The sequence below is a fragment of the Sitophilus oryzae genome, unplaced genomic scaffold, assembly GCF_002938485.1.
Source record: "Sitophilus oryzae breed Bouriz unplaced genomic scaffold, Soryzae_2.0 scaffold_375_pilon_pilon, whole genome shotgun sequence".
Taxonomy (NCBI): domain Eukaryota; kingdom Metazoa; phylum Arthropoda; class Insecta; order Coleoptera; family Curculionidae; genus Sitophilus; species Sitophilus oryzae.
This window is the reverse complement of record NW_022146946.1, coordinates 548893-564076: the sequence shown is the minus strand read 5'-3', so window position 1 is coordinate 564076 and position 15184 is coordinate 548893. Positions and strand designations below refer to the sequence as shown.

The following is a 15184-nucleotide window of genomic DNA, read 5'->3' as shown; positions in this document are numbered from 1 at the left end:
TTTTAATAATTATTATAGGTTGCCTATTTAAAATTTATTTTTAGAAAAGGATTGATCATTATTTAAGGCAATTAGAACATTCATTTCGTAGGAAATATTTGTTTTAATACGTTTTTTTCCACTCACTAATAAAATCAATATTTTTTTGGTGATTGGTTATTTGAACAACAACAAATTGGTTTTCGTTAATTTTAACAATAGAGGAATATTATTTGTATACTTTTCGTTCATTGTCAAAATTCGATGTGAAAAACTACTCTTTTTGTGATGGAGAGTTTGTTATTTTTCAATATGTTGAGGAAAATAAAATCAAAAACGGGTCAAAAATCTTCTGAAACCATTTATAAACAATTTCAAATACTTCCATTCGAACATCGTAACGAAAAAGTTATATCAGTATTTTCAAAATATTTCATACAAATTGTATAGAAATGGAATCGGCTATGGTTTTTGACCTGTTTTAAAATTACTAAAAGTGCAGTTTAGTCACTGTACTGATGTTATGTTGTATATAGGAATAGTTGTTTATATAAGGTTATTATAAGAATATTAAAAAATATTAATAAATGTCTTTGTATAAAATATTTGGTTTTTCTTCAGCTCCATTATCATTTAGTCCGCCTTATACAGGGTCGTTCACCACATACGACACGGAGTATTGTAGCTAAACGATTAGATTTTTATAAATTGTAAGTTTTGGGTTCCTTGTTAAAGGTACAATTTAAAAATAATTTTACTAGATACAGAGTGTCCCAAATAAGTAAAAAATATTATAGTTGTATTTTTTTATATGGAACACCCTGTATATTATTCTATTTTTAGATTCTTCGGTTGAAATAAAGGTAAATTTGATGAAGATTTATCACACTTAAACCTTACCGTTTTTGAAATATTTTCAATTTTGTGAAATTGCAGAAAAATTTTTTAAAGCTTCATTTCTCCAAGGGTATCAAAGTTTTTAACACTAAATATTTACTGAAGTTTATTTATTGATCATATATTGTATTGCAATAATAACAATTATACTACGTTATACAGAGTGTCCAAAAATGTATATTAAATAATTACTGGTTTTAAACGGCAATAACTTGTTTAATTTAAATAGAACACCCTGTATATTTTACGTGAATCAGATGCACAATTTAATTGTCCATCAAATTGTATTATACCATTTCTTACCTATTTCTTCAAGTTTTCGTAGAAAATGCATTTTCTTATAATTTAGACGTCATTTATCATGAAATAGACGTTTTAGATTTTTTTAAAGCAACATACATAGGTATGTAGAAAATGTACAGATGGTAAAATTAATAATATTGCAAGCCCATTTGTTTACAAAAAGAAAACTATTTAAATCTTTGTAAAAGAGTATACCAATTATTACTAATTATTAATATACCTACATTGTTAATCTAAGATACCTACCATCATTATTTCCGCCCAAAAATTAGTTAATTACATACTTAATTGTTTTAATTAATAAATTATTTTTAACAAATGTGGATATGACTCAGAAATTAATATAATAATAAGTTAAGAAAATGAACGTCTCTATTATCCTTCTATTATATAAGAATTCGTCAAAAAATTAAATAAAATGTATAAGGTGTTAATTTTTACCACACTGTCTAAATACACATATAAAATTCAGTTTTTTTAGTATTTTGAGCAATTATTATTAATCAACGTAAACAGTCAATTAATGTAGTTTGAATTCTAGGATCATATTAATTGGTCCTCTTTAACAAAAAAATATTTAAACAGTTTTTTATCTTTTAATGAAATAAGCAGTTGTGTCTAGCCCCAGCAGGCAACTATTAAGCCCGACCAATCACGTTAGAGTTTTTGACCAAACACAAATGAATCAACACCCTCCAAATAACCACGCTAACCAACCTGATTGATCAAGCTGAATAGTTGCCTGCTGGGGCTAGACACTTCTAAATAAGCGAACTATATCGACAGATACTAATATTTACCTGGTACTCTTTAAAAGTTTGTTACATCTTTAAAAATAATTTAAAATGTCAATATTCCATGGGTATAGTGATAAAAAATGAGGTCTAAATTATAAGAAAATGCATTTTCTACGAAAACTTGAAGAGATAGGTAAAAAATGGTATAGTACAATTTGATAGACAATTAAATTGTGCATCTGATTCTCGTAAAATATTTACGAGATATACAGAGTGTTCCATTTAAATTAAACAAGTTTTTGCTGTTTAAAGCTAGTAATTATTTAATATAAATTTTTAGACACGCTATATAAGGTAGTATTTTGTTTATAATTGCAACACAATATCTGAACAATAATATTCTTCAGTAAATATTTAGTGTTAAAATCTTTGATACCCTTGGAGAAATGAAGCCTTAAATTTTTTACTGCAATTTCATAAAATTGAAAATATTTCAAAAACGATAAGGTTTAAGTGTGATAAACCTTAATCAAATTTACCTTTATTTCAACCGAAGAATCTAAAAATAGAATAATATACAGGGTGTTCCATATAAAAAAATACAACTATAATATTTTTTACATATGATACACTCTGTATCTTGTAAAAATATTTTTAAATTGTAGATCTAATAGTCCTTCAACAAACCCAAAACTTACAATTTGTAAAAATTTAATCGTTTAGCTACAATACTCCGTGTCGTATGTGGTGAACAACCCTGTATAAAATAAACAAGGATAAAATGAATAAAAAAAATGTAGTTCATAATTTTATTAATTTAAATAGATTTCTCAAATGAAAAACAGTAGATTACAGTTGAAAAACTCATTTAAGAGTGAAAAATGATCAAGAGATCTAATGGCTGGTCCATACTTCATGGAAAAGCTGTTCATATTTCCACAACATGTCTTAATGATATTCTAGTATGTGCCTGTGTTCATATGAAACATAATGTTTTGCTTTAACACAGATTAACAAACATTTTTAAAATTAGAGAAGTATGGAGATCACGGTGCAAAAAAATCAATATTTTAAAAAAACATTTTTATTATTTTAATCAATTTTCTATTTAAAATAGTATCCTAAATGGCTAAATATGCGTAACTCTGCCCGATATCGATAATATTAACATTTCTACGGTATGTGTCGTTCTTCCACATCGATCACCGATATATTTTATTCAGTAAACTTTGCCGATGCCCCTATTCTCGCAAAAAAAATCGCCCGCTTAGAGCAAAGGGATTTTTTTTTGAAATACATAATAATGTCATAAGAATAAAATTAGTACCTACCATTTAATAAGTAGGTAGGTACTTATTGCAGAACAAAATGTCGCTAGAAATTTGGAATGAACTAGAAGATAAATTAGGGAAGGCAGAAGTTGGCTTGATCAACATTCATCTGTTTCAAAAATGGTATAAAACAGCCTGACACCAGCTCATTTTTTGACATTGATTATGGCAGATTATGGAGTGTAGAGGTATGGTTTGGTTTTTCTTCTCTACACTCCAGTCCTCGGGAAAAAAATATAACCTAACACCAGAAGAAACTAGTTCTGCACTAGAGTTTGCAAATGAAATGTATTCAAATACCGGATTTTCAGCACAATTTCAAAATAAATCTCTGCCATCTGCCAAGTCTAATGGATTCACACAAAATAACGAAATATGTAACTTCAAAAATCAGGATATGTATTATTAAATTTGTTATACCTATCTTTGACAATTATTTTTCAGCAAGTGTAACTTTGTGTTTCATTTAAATCATTGCACCCTGACGGAGACTAACTTCCTTATTTGTAAATACACATTAACTATTTCTAGACCAAAGAATAGATATAATAATTATAAACATTTATAAACCCTCAAATTTGGCATATCATGAAAATTATTTAAAAGTTTTGAGCATGGGCAATTTAATTTAAAATATAAAATATCCCATATTTTTAACCTGTTAGGACTAATGCTAATGTTAAGATCGCGGTAATTGAACCACTCATTTACACTGATTCATGTTCTTGAGATTAGGCTTAGTGTTACAATTAACGTTGTAAGTATGAAGTATGAACCAGCCATGAGTCTTGTTTAATAATTTTATATGACTCTTAAACCCAAGAAAACTAATGAGATTAATACAAGTAATTTCATAAGAACTTACAAACAATACATTAAACTGAGAATACTCTAACTTTAAATATACATCATCTCTGCCATGGAGCTCATTTTTTTAGGAATATGTACCGATGTTTCAAAATAACTTGCCAGTTCATCGATTGTCACATCACAAGGTGGATTTATATTCATTCTTGCTTGGTGTGAACAACTGGCTAAACTGTTTAGATCAACTTTAGAATTAGTTTGAACTAGCGATGCACCTCGAGCTTTTTGAAAACTCTCTGAAGAAAATGTCTCACGTGTTTTCATAGCTGCAGTATCCAAACTGAGCTGCTCACAAGCATTTATCAGCGATTTAAAGTCTTTTTCGGTATGTTTAGAGCAATGCCCAAATAGTTTTTCAGTCGTGGTTTTTGATTTTTTATGTGCACCTTTAAATTTTACAATGCGTAACACAGGATCGCGTAGGATTTTTTTGCCTTGACGTTTAAAAGATGTGGTTTTCTTCACAGCAGATTGTTTCCGCGCACATTCGCATGCCTTTTGAGCTAAATTGGTAATGCTTGATAATGATTTTGATCTTCTCCTGAATGGGTTGTCGTTGGAATCTATATTGTTACGTTTAGGAGCTTCTAATTCGAGCTTTTGCAAGCAGCCCAACAATTTTGTGTCTTCTTCTTCCATTTCGTTCTAAAATTAAATAAAATATACTGAAGCGTGTACAGTCCATGCTATTTAAAGAACAGAATGAACCTTGAAATAAGGTCATTGTTATTGTAAATATCTCCACTAGATTTTCACCACGGGAGATGATGTTATTATGAAACTTACCATGGAAGGCAATAATAAGCATTATACTTCACCGAACAGCACTTTAACTTGTTTTGTGATGCAAATTTTGGTAAAAAATGCCTTGTTTACAAACAGTGACAGTACACAAATAATGATGACTAATAAAAATCATAATGGCGATCAGCAGGTTTGATGCATGCATCTGCGCATTTGAGGAGTCATAACGGATTAATAAATATGTTCTAGAATACATGGAAAACATAATTATTCCTCAGATTTTTTGGTTTGTATTTTAAAAATGATATAGTTTAAATGAAATATACATAATATACAGTTAATAACTACAACATATATACCTATTTATAGTAATAAATACTTTGGCAAATAAACTATGAACCATACATATGCAGCAAATGTTTTACAATGTACAAATAATGTATAGGTACATAAGATAATGGGTAAAATGTAAATATATTTTAAATTTTGGGGTTTGAAAATCGATCTAATTTAACAAAAAACATTGAATATCTACTAATAGTGATGTATTATTATTTGCATTCACAAAATTTATATGTATATTTTGCAAGTATCAATGTTCGAAAAATTATATTTACAAATAATACAATATTATCTAAAAAGGCGTCAGCGATGGCTATGAAATGAAGATCGCTGGCATTTTATATGTTAAATTATTCTAAAATTTTGATTTTCTTGGGATTTTAGGTTCGGGAAAAACGCTGATTAAGTTTTCATTTGGGTTTTCATTATTTTTTATTTGGTTTAAAAAAAAAAACGTTTCGGCTAACTATAGCCTTCACAGTGTTGTGTCATATGAGAAAAATAGTGTCGAATATAATCCAAAAATTACATATACAATATAATTCACACCTCATAATGTTTACTGCAATTAATAAACTAATATAAACTTATCAAAAAGATGACCACATATTTTTTAAAATTATTATTCTTAACACTAAAATTATCTACATTGACTATGGAGTACGCAGTAAACATTATGTGCGTGGTGTGCATATTTTATATGCAATTTTTTGGATTATATTCGACACTATTTTTTCATATGACACAACACTGATGGAGGCTATAATGTTAGCCGAACCGTTTTTTTAAACAAATAAAATAATGAAAAACAAATGAAAAATCAATCAGCGTTTTCCCGAACCTAAATTCCAAGAAAATCAAAAAATTTAGAATATTTAGAATCAAGGTTCAAAAGAATATCAAATTTTCCAAGATTGTAAAATTCTAGTTAATTATTTTATGTGTACAGTTATTTAGGGAATGTCATCGATGTTCATTTCCAAGCCAACTAGACGCCGATTTTTTTCGATGATACGGTATAATTCTTACGTAAAATGTAAATAACATTAGACCAATTAAAACAAAGAAATATGAATTTCTTAGTATTTTTAGTAACACCTTTATTCTTAAAACTTAATTTTGTATTATGCAAATATACCAATTTTATTGTTATTTTATTCATATTGTATTCAGCCATCACTTAAATATTTGATATTAATTTGGTATTATAAATAATCAATACTATTCATTAAAAATTACTGAACAAATATATGTTATGCTTAACATACATTATATATTATCAAACAAAAACACATTCTTCTTTTAAACTGTATCAGTCTTGTCTTTACAAAATTTTTTTTTAAAATTTGAACTCAAAATAATAATCTTTTTCATGATCTTTAATACACATATTCTTTATTTTTCCCTAGATCATAATACCTACTTACGTGTTTGAATCTATCGAAGCTGAACCAACAACACTTGGACACTGTGGAATCTCCCACAATATGAATAAAATAAACATAATTGTCCAGTATTCATTAATACCATCATGGGAGAATATTATTTTTAAATTTATTAAAGATATTTTCCATAGAATTCTCTTGATTTATAACTCGTACCCACTTTTCTTGCTCTTCCGGACACTTTAGGCTGCCTAGTATAATAACTATCCTTAGTAACCATCCTTTCCACCAGGAACACAACAAAGATGAGGCATAGCACCAATAACACACTCCACTTAAGCTTTATTGATGAATTGTTAGAGTCTTAAAAAACACACACAAAAATCACGATAAGTAAAAAATGTATGGGCACTTTTAGGTTAAATCACTTGCACAACGTGTAATTTTTTAAAATTTCTATTTTTTGTGCGAAACCGAGTGACCATATATCTGGTAGTAGTTTATGTCACTTCAACACCAAAATAATTAGTTTTTTGCACTACAATAATAAATAATACCAAAAATCAAAGAGTTAAAACCAAAAATCAACCGACAAAATATGAAACGGAATCTAACCCAATATCTAAGTATGTACAGCTGATGAAGTAAACAAAAGTCCGCCCGTAGGCTGATCTTTTAATAGAAGGCATTGGATGACTAATAAAAATCATAATGGCGATCAGCAGGTTTGATGCATGCATCTGCGCATTTGAGGAGTCATATATTCTAGAACGTAGATTAGTTTCACAGATTAGTTTGTTTATGTCCTCGGCTAGGGTTTTACAAATAAGTTACAGAATTATTGTTAAAATGTTAAAATGTATCGTCAGAAATTCTTGAAAATTTGTATACCTACATATTTTATTATTTCCCTTTTTAATAAGATATCTTGAAAAAATGAGAATGAATTTTTAGTTGCCTAATAATCTGACATGAAATTAGTAATGTTGGTTGCATAACATACAGGTGTGAATTTCAACATTTCAATCATATTTCAATGTCGTGGTTGAAAAATAAACCGTTTTCCACAAATAAAAGAAAGCCGGTGTCGTTTTCAATGTCAAACAGTATTGTCCGCCTATTCAGTACCTTTCGTCGCCCAACGGGTTCTTTGAGAAATTGGTGCACTTGGAAAGAAGTACCGTTATCCGGCCGTTTCCCTCACCGCTTTCGAACGGACCGCCTCAGCCCGTACATTGTGTCAGTGGGGTATCGGCAGTGTTTGTATTCTTCGGTTAACGGTGTTGCGAGAAATTTTTCGAGTTCGGTCACTCAAATTGCGAACAAGATGCCTGAAGCGACGAAACCCTTTCAGAGATTACCACCAAATGTAAAACCGAAACATTACAGATTGAGCCTGGTACCAGATTTTAAGACGTTAACTTTCAAAGGGGATGTTTCCATAAGAATTGAGGTAGGTCCAACATGCGGTTCCATATGCCGGCAGAACTACCCCAGAATTTTCTGCAGTGTGCATAATTAATTTATTCCATCATTACTTCAGTGAATTAAATTTAAAATAAAATTTAGGACATAACCTAACCGCTGTTAACCAAAATACGATTTTTTGCTAATCATCCTATTAATTTTTAAAAAGCTACCCTGGCATTAATAGGTTATTATTTATTTATAATGCAGGACTGTAGAGGTACCTATTACAGGTAAAATAAAGCAAATTAAATGGACTAAATAATATTTGTACGTAATTTTATATTTAGCTACAAATATTGAAGGAATCAGTCGATACATATTATCTGAATTTTAAATTGCTTACTCATTTAGGCGATTTTTATCTCATTTAAATTTTATTTATATCACTTAAAATAACGTAAATACCTCGGTAAGTACATAAAATTTAAAAACTAAATACCGTATGATTGAAAAAAAAACGCCGTCAGCGATGGCTATGAAATGAAGATTGCTGTCATTTTATATGTAAAATATATGAGGAATGTCATCGATGTTCATTTCCAAGCCAACTGGACGCGGTTTTTTTTTGATCGGACGGTACTAAATATACCGTATGATCGAATAAAAACGGCGTCAACGATGGCTATGAAATGAAGATCGCTGTCATTTTATATGTAAAATTATATGGGAAATGTCATTGATCGTCATTTCCAAGCCAACTGGACGCCGTTTTTTTTCGATTATACGAAATTTTTGCTTTAATAATTTCTTCATGCTTTGTCATTTGTCAGTAGAACTCTTGCTAGAATATACCGTATGATCGAGAAAAAACGGCGTCAGCGATGGCTATGAAATGAAGATCGCTGTCATTTTATATGTAAATTTATATGGGAAATGTCAACGATCGTCATTTCCCAGCCAACTGGACGCCGTTTTTTTTCGATCATACGGTATTAAAATAGAAATATAAATCTGTAGTTAGGAATAATTTTGTATTCTTCAATTATTCTACCAATTACTTTTTTTGGAAAGCCAGTGTTTCGTCATAATAATCTATATTTATTTTAATGAATTTGATTGAAGTTGCATCATTTTTTAAAGTTAACGTCTTTTTTTTTGCTGTCGGATAATGTGGACGGGGCTTACTTGTTTACGCGAAATTCTAATCTTTTTATTCAAAGCGAAATCCGAACGACCGACGATCCTCACAGCCATATAAGGCTTTAAGCAGGAGGCACATTATCGCGGAACGGAATGGATCGGAACGGATCGCAACGGAACGGAAATTTCAAAAAGTATATAATTACATAAGTTAGAGGCCACCCACTACCGCGGATCGGAGCCGCGAGGAATGGATCGGAACGGAAGGGGGATTGCTGGGATTGCTTGCCGAGCGAATTTTTTCCGTGGTTCCACAGCCCCCTCCGGTTTTCAATAGAATGTTTACAAATACGCACGATACACAAGAATTTTAGACAGGTTAGAGGAAGTTATTTATATTAACGTTATATTAGCACGCCGCGCCGTTCTGTGTTTGTTGATACGATGAATGAAGAACAATTGATTAATTTTATTCGTGGTTATCCACATTCCACATATTTATTTATTGAGTGATAAAAAGTATCATAATCAACAAATGAAAAGAAAATGCCAAAATGTCACAAATTCTTCGTCTGAAGTATCCGTCGCAAAAGAACAACACACACTAAAACTTAAACCAAGCCAATCTAGTCGTAAATTACTCAAATATGTACTAATCATTTTTTTCCAGGAAGTTCGCGCTAAAGTGCGGTAATTCAAAATTTCCATTCCATTCCGTTCCGATCCGATACGTTCCGATCCATTCCGTTCCTACGTGGGAGACAATAGCGCGCGATTCGGGCGGTGTGAGCGACGCGTATTTATCAATCAACGTTTTCTTACGCTTCGTCACTTACGCTATACACTACAAGCCAAATTCACACTTTCTTAAAAGAATTTTTAAAAATACAAGAACTGTCCTGAAATCACAACTATGTTAGGTATTTACTTTAGATGGATTGTACTTACTTTGGTATAAATATGGTAATCGTAAATTATACAGGATGTTCAAAATTCTACGCCAAACTTTCTAAAATATAAAATAATTTTTCTTCGTTTTTTTTTAAGTGGAACAACCTGTAGGTATATTATTTTTTCAATAGATTAAGTATTAAAAATGGACAATTTTTGTATTTACAGTATTTCAAAATTTTTAACGGTTTCGCAGATATTCGCGGTTTTATATTTTATATGGCATTTTCCACAGTAAATTTTTATCAAAGCCATCCAATGATTTTTCGCTCGTATTTTACCGTTGAAAGAGCCATATGAAGTAATACTGGTGTATCTGCGAAACTATTAAAAATTTTGAAATACTTTAAATACAAAAAATGTTAATTTTTTAACTCTCCATCCAATAAAAAAATAATATACGACTTAGCTTGGGATACGACTTAGCTAGGGTGTTCCATGGACGAATTCAGGACAATTCTTGTACCTATTTGTAAATAATTTTTTTAATGAAGGTTGAAAATTAAGTAATATGAAGTTATACTGGTGTATCTGCGAAACTATTAAAAATTTTGAAATACTTTAAATACAAAAAATGTTAATTTTTTAACTCTCCATCCAATAAAAAAAATAATATACGACTTAGCTTGGGATACGACTTAGCTAGGGTGTTCCATGGACGAATTCAGGACAATTCTTGTACCTATTTGTAAATAATTTTTTTAATGAAGGTTGAAAATTAAGGTTAGGGTTGTAAAATTAAGGTTTTTAATTGTTTATGAATATCTCTGAAATTACCTAAATATATTTACTCATATCTTAGGATTCTGTAAAGTGATCTGGAAGGAAGCCAAAATGCAACAATATACAGGGTGTTCCATTTAAAAAAAAATTATCCCGATCCACTCACACTTTTTTGAGCCACCCTTTAGAAGTTAAAAAATTATTTTCCTGAAATACATCCTCGTACATACTTGGTTTACACTGAAACAAAATTCTAGGAGCTACAGATGCCCAAAGCACTATTGCCGGCCCTGTACACTGATTTACCCTCATTTACAAATAATATAAATGACAGCGATCTTTATTTCCACAGCAAATGTAACGTCGTTTTTGTATGGTACATAAATATTAAGTTATACATAGTTGTCTCTTAGAGTTTATTATTTTCGGTTTGCTGTTGGTTTATATAATTGTAACGTTACGTTTGTTTAATTTTGTAACCTGCATAATCTATATTTATTTTGATGACTTCATAACAGATAAAGGACATGAACAGACATTGGAGTAGAACATGATTTACATGATATAATATCTTATCGATGTTTGCTAATTTTACAGGGTGGGTCAAATTGGACGCTTTTAAAGGGACGCCCTTTTCTATAGGAGAAGAAAACTACTATCGGTGTCTGGAGCTCAATTTTTGTCAAAAACATGATGGTGAAAACCGCATATCGATATCTATTACTGTTTCGAAGTTACGGGGTGTTTTTCAAAAATGTGCAATTTTAACAAATCGCTGTAACTTTTTTGCTATTGAAAATTTTGTATTTTTATGAAAACATTTCCAAAGCATATTTTTACGTAGAATTTAATGGTTTAAGGTTTAAGTATAATTTTTTTAAAATTAATAATTTAAGAATTATCAACAGAAAATTTGATTTTTTATATGGGACACCCTGTATATTTTTAATTTATTGGAAAGAATTTAAAATTACCTTTCCAAAAATATAGCACACTTGATATTTCGCTCGATTCCTCTTCGAGATATAGTGTTTATAAAAATTCGCCCACTTTAAATAAGTAGGCTTTGAACGGCGCCGGCTGTAATGCAAAAAAATTCTAGCTGTGAGCATCAGTTAAAACGAAAATAATATTTGCAATGAGAGATGTAGAATTTTATAACAATTTAAACTATATTTGACCAACATCAAGACATTTAAACTATATCTAATAACAATAAAAATAAATAGCAAACGAAGACATGAGATTTTGCTACAGGTAATTTTGCTACAACATATCGACCCTCTTCTGTTATGGACAGACAGGGCGGTTTTTGAATATTTCTCGCGGAATTCATTAACCTAGTGGGGGTGAAAGAAACCCTCTAATAACTGCCAAGTATTTCTAATTCTTGTCTAGATTATACGGGCAATTTAAACATAAGAACCTTTATTCTTCCGCAAAGATATCCATACGATTAGATCCATAGCCACTAACTCCGGCGGCCTCGACGGCCAACGGCTGGGAACTTGGTTAGTTATTCAATTATTCTTGAAATTGGCTGCAAAAATTTGCTGATAACTTCAGCGTTCTGAGGCGATGCCTCGTCTTGCTGAAAAAATATATTTTCGAGTTTCATTAGGGGCATATCATCAATAAGGGGTTCAAAGCCTACTAGTTAAAAGTGGTGAACTTTTAAAAATTCTGTATTTCGAAGGGGATTATAACAATATATCAAGTGTGCTATATTTTTGGAAAGATAATTTTAAGTTCTTTTCAGTTAATTAAAAATATGTAGGGTGTCCCAAATAAAAAATCAATTTTTCTGTTGATAACTCTTAAATTATTAATTTAAAAAAAAAATACTTAAACCATTAAATTCTACGTAAAAAGGTGCTTTGAAAATGTTTTCATAGAAATACAAAATTTTCCATAGGAAAAAAGGTCCAGCGATTTGTCAAAAATGCGCATTTTTGAAAAACACCCCGTAACTCTGAAACGGTAACAGATATCGATGTACGGTTTTCACCATTATATTTTTGATGAAAATTGAGCTCCAGACACCGATATTAGTTTTTGTCTATCTCTTATAGAAAAGTGTATTTCCCTTTAAAAGCGTCCAATTTGACCCACCCTGTACAAAAAATTAAAATTAAAACCTTACTGAAACACAGCTGAAACTAGCGTAATATTTTGGAGACTATTGACTCGTGATAAATGTAAATATTAAAATACTGCAATACGAACCAGGCATTGGCATATTTTTTTCTTACCTTGTAGATCGTTTTGTTTATTGTAACTGTTCTGAAAAGGGGCGTACCAGTGGGTTATCTGTTTGCGGTGTTATATAAGGGTTCGGGTACCGTTACTTTCTCAGAATACCGTTACCCACTTTAGGAATGCCGACAATAAAAATTCCTTTTGCGGTCAGCGTAGGTATTTTAATAAAATAGTTAAAATTTCGAAAAATACTAATGGAAATATTTTTAGTAATGTTATTTTATAATGGAAAAATTCTCTTACAAAATAAATTTATGATATACCAACCGGTTGTTTTTAAAAAGTGGCTCACCTAGAATTTTTTTGAAAATCAATTTTATTTTTTCCTGTGGTTACTTTTTAAAAAATCAAAAAACTAATTACACAATCTCATAGCCACTTTATCAGGGCTATCTGATGTTTTTTTAGATTTTCAAATTAGCTGATAATTTGTGAGATGCGTAGGCCAAATTAATTTTTTTAAATACGAACCTGCATTTTATATTTCAGGTTTTGTTACACCTCAACATTTACAACAAAGTGTACAAAATGCATTCGAAAGTATAAGAAGATCTATTGAAAGGGCTATACATAAAATTGAACGAAAAATAAATGTGTGCAATAGGGAGGGTGGCACCCCTTTTGAACATCTAGAGAATTAGAAACTAATTTGTAAAAGTTGATATATGTATTTTTAATAACTTCGATTAATATTATGCATACTATTAGATCGCACACTGAGATTTCAAATTCACAAAACAAAAAAGTTAAAAAAAATCAGGGTTGGCATCATGATTTAAATCATTTGATTTAAATCGTGATTTAAATCAAGTGATTTTTTTAATTTTAATCATCGATTTAAATAAAAAAAAAATAATTTTATTAAAACTTTATTATAAATCAAAAAATAACTGTAAAAGTTATAAAAATGTGTCCTAAAAACTATAAAAATATTTCTATAAAAGATATAACAGATAATAAATCGAAAAGTAATTGTAAATGTTATAAAACTATATAAAAATATCTAATCATCAATTTAAATGTTGGACCGATTTTTGAAGTAATGTCGTGTGAATCCATTAGACCGCTAAACGCAGGGATTTATTTTTAAATTTATGTATAAGTGACAAAAATTCGCTTTTCGAATACATATCATTCGCAGTCTAGTGCCAGAACTAGGTTCTTCTGATATAGAGATTATATCTTCATTCCCGAGAATCTATAATAATAGTTCAGTCATTGGGGATTTTTGCTTGGAAAAAAGTCCGGAAGTGTTGCAACTTTGCAGGTTTATAGGTTTTGGGGTCCCTAACTAAAATCCATAAAATGCACATTTCTAGACTAGCCGCCGGCGCCGCCATCTTGCCAAGATGGCGCCCAAAATCGGTATTTTGTAAATATCTCGAAAACTATGCGTTTTTCGCAAAAATTTGAGGGGAGCAAAATTAAAAAGAATAAAATTTTCTTTTCTTCAGGTTCAGGTTCTATGAAAATTTTTGGTAAAGTCAACCGTTTAGGCACAAAATCCCTGGAAATTTTACAATTTTGCGTAAAATATGATATATTACGTATAGTCGATTTTCCGAAATCAAATGTCGATTAGGGTTCACTAAAACTAGTTTTGGTTTAGTTTCTTCAATTTTGTCATAAAACAGTGGCGTATGATTAATTCGCTCATTAATTTATGAATAATTAATTTTAATTATTGAAAATGTGTAGGTACTTGTTTCCACACCACCCAAGAGGTAAAGTACATGGCGCGTTTATTTTAACGTGGTCTCCCCGGAGACCTACTCTACTAGGTAAATTAAAAACTTTAACTTATCTGCACAAGCCTGACGGACCTGGGTCATTGATGTAAAGTCGATCGTATCTGCTGTGCTGGGCTCATCAGGGTGGTCTCTCAATTCGTCCAACTCTTCATCTTCAGCCGCCAGAGGGATATCTACAGACATCTACAAGTTCAACTCCTCTTCATCGGATTCGTCGGGTGACACTTCAGTGACGTTGTCACAGCATTTCCCATTGCAGTATGCACAAATCATTGAACATTTTTATCCAGCTTTTCTGCATCCGCAGGCTTTACCACAGTTGTTGGTTTTGCATTTACAGGATAAAAATGCCAATAGGGATTTTG

At 30.5% G+C, this 15184-nt stretch overlaps 2 protein-coding genes across 2 annotated transcripts in view; one reads left to right on the top strand and one right to left on the bottom strand.

Annotated features, from left to right (window-relative positions):
* Positions 1 to 2711: 2711 nt before the first annotated feature.
* On the bottom strand, positions 2712 to 5070 carry LOC115885147. Its single transcript, XM_030903943.1, has 2 exons — positions 4901 to 5070; positions 2712 to 4759 (listed from the first exon to the last, which is right to left on the bottom strand). Exons 1-2 carry the CDS (start codon positions 4901 to 4903, stop codon positions 4145 to 4147), a joined length of 618 nt encoding a protein of 205 aa, XP_030759803.1. The 5' UTR covers positions 4904 to 5070; the 3' UTR covers positions 2712 to 4144.
* Positions 5071 to 7626: 2556 nt separating this feature from the next.
* Positions 7627 to 15184, top strand: part of LOC115885143 (puromycin-sensitive aminopeptidase) — a 67599-nt gene continuing 60041 nt past the window's right edge. The window contains exon 1 of the mRNA XM_030903940.1: positions 7627 to 8038. Within this exon, the coding sequence (XP_030759800.1) occupies positions 7682 to 8038 (357 nt within the window). The 5' untranslated portion in view covers positions 7627 to 7681. The remainder of the gene's footprint in view (positions 8039 to 15184) is intronic.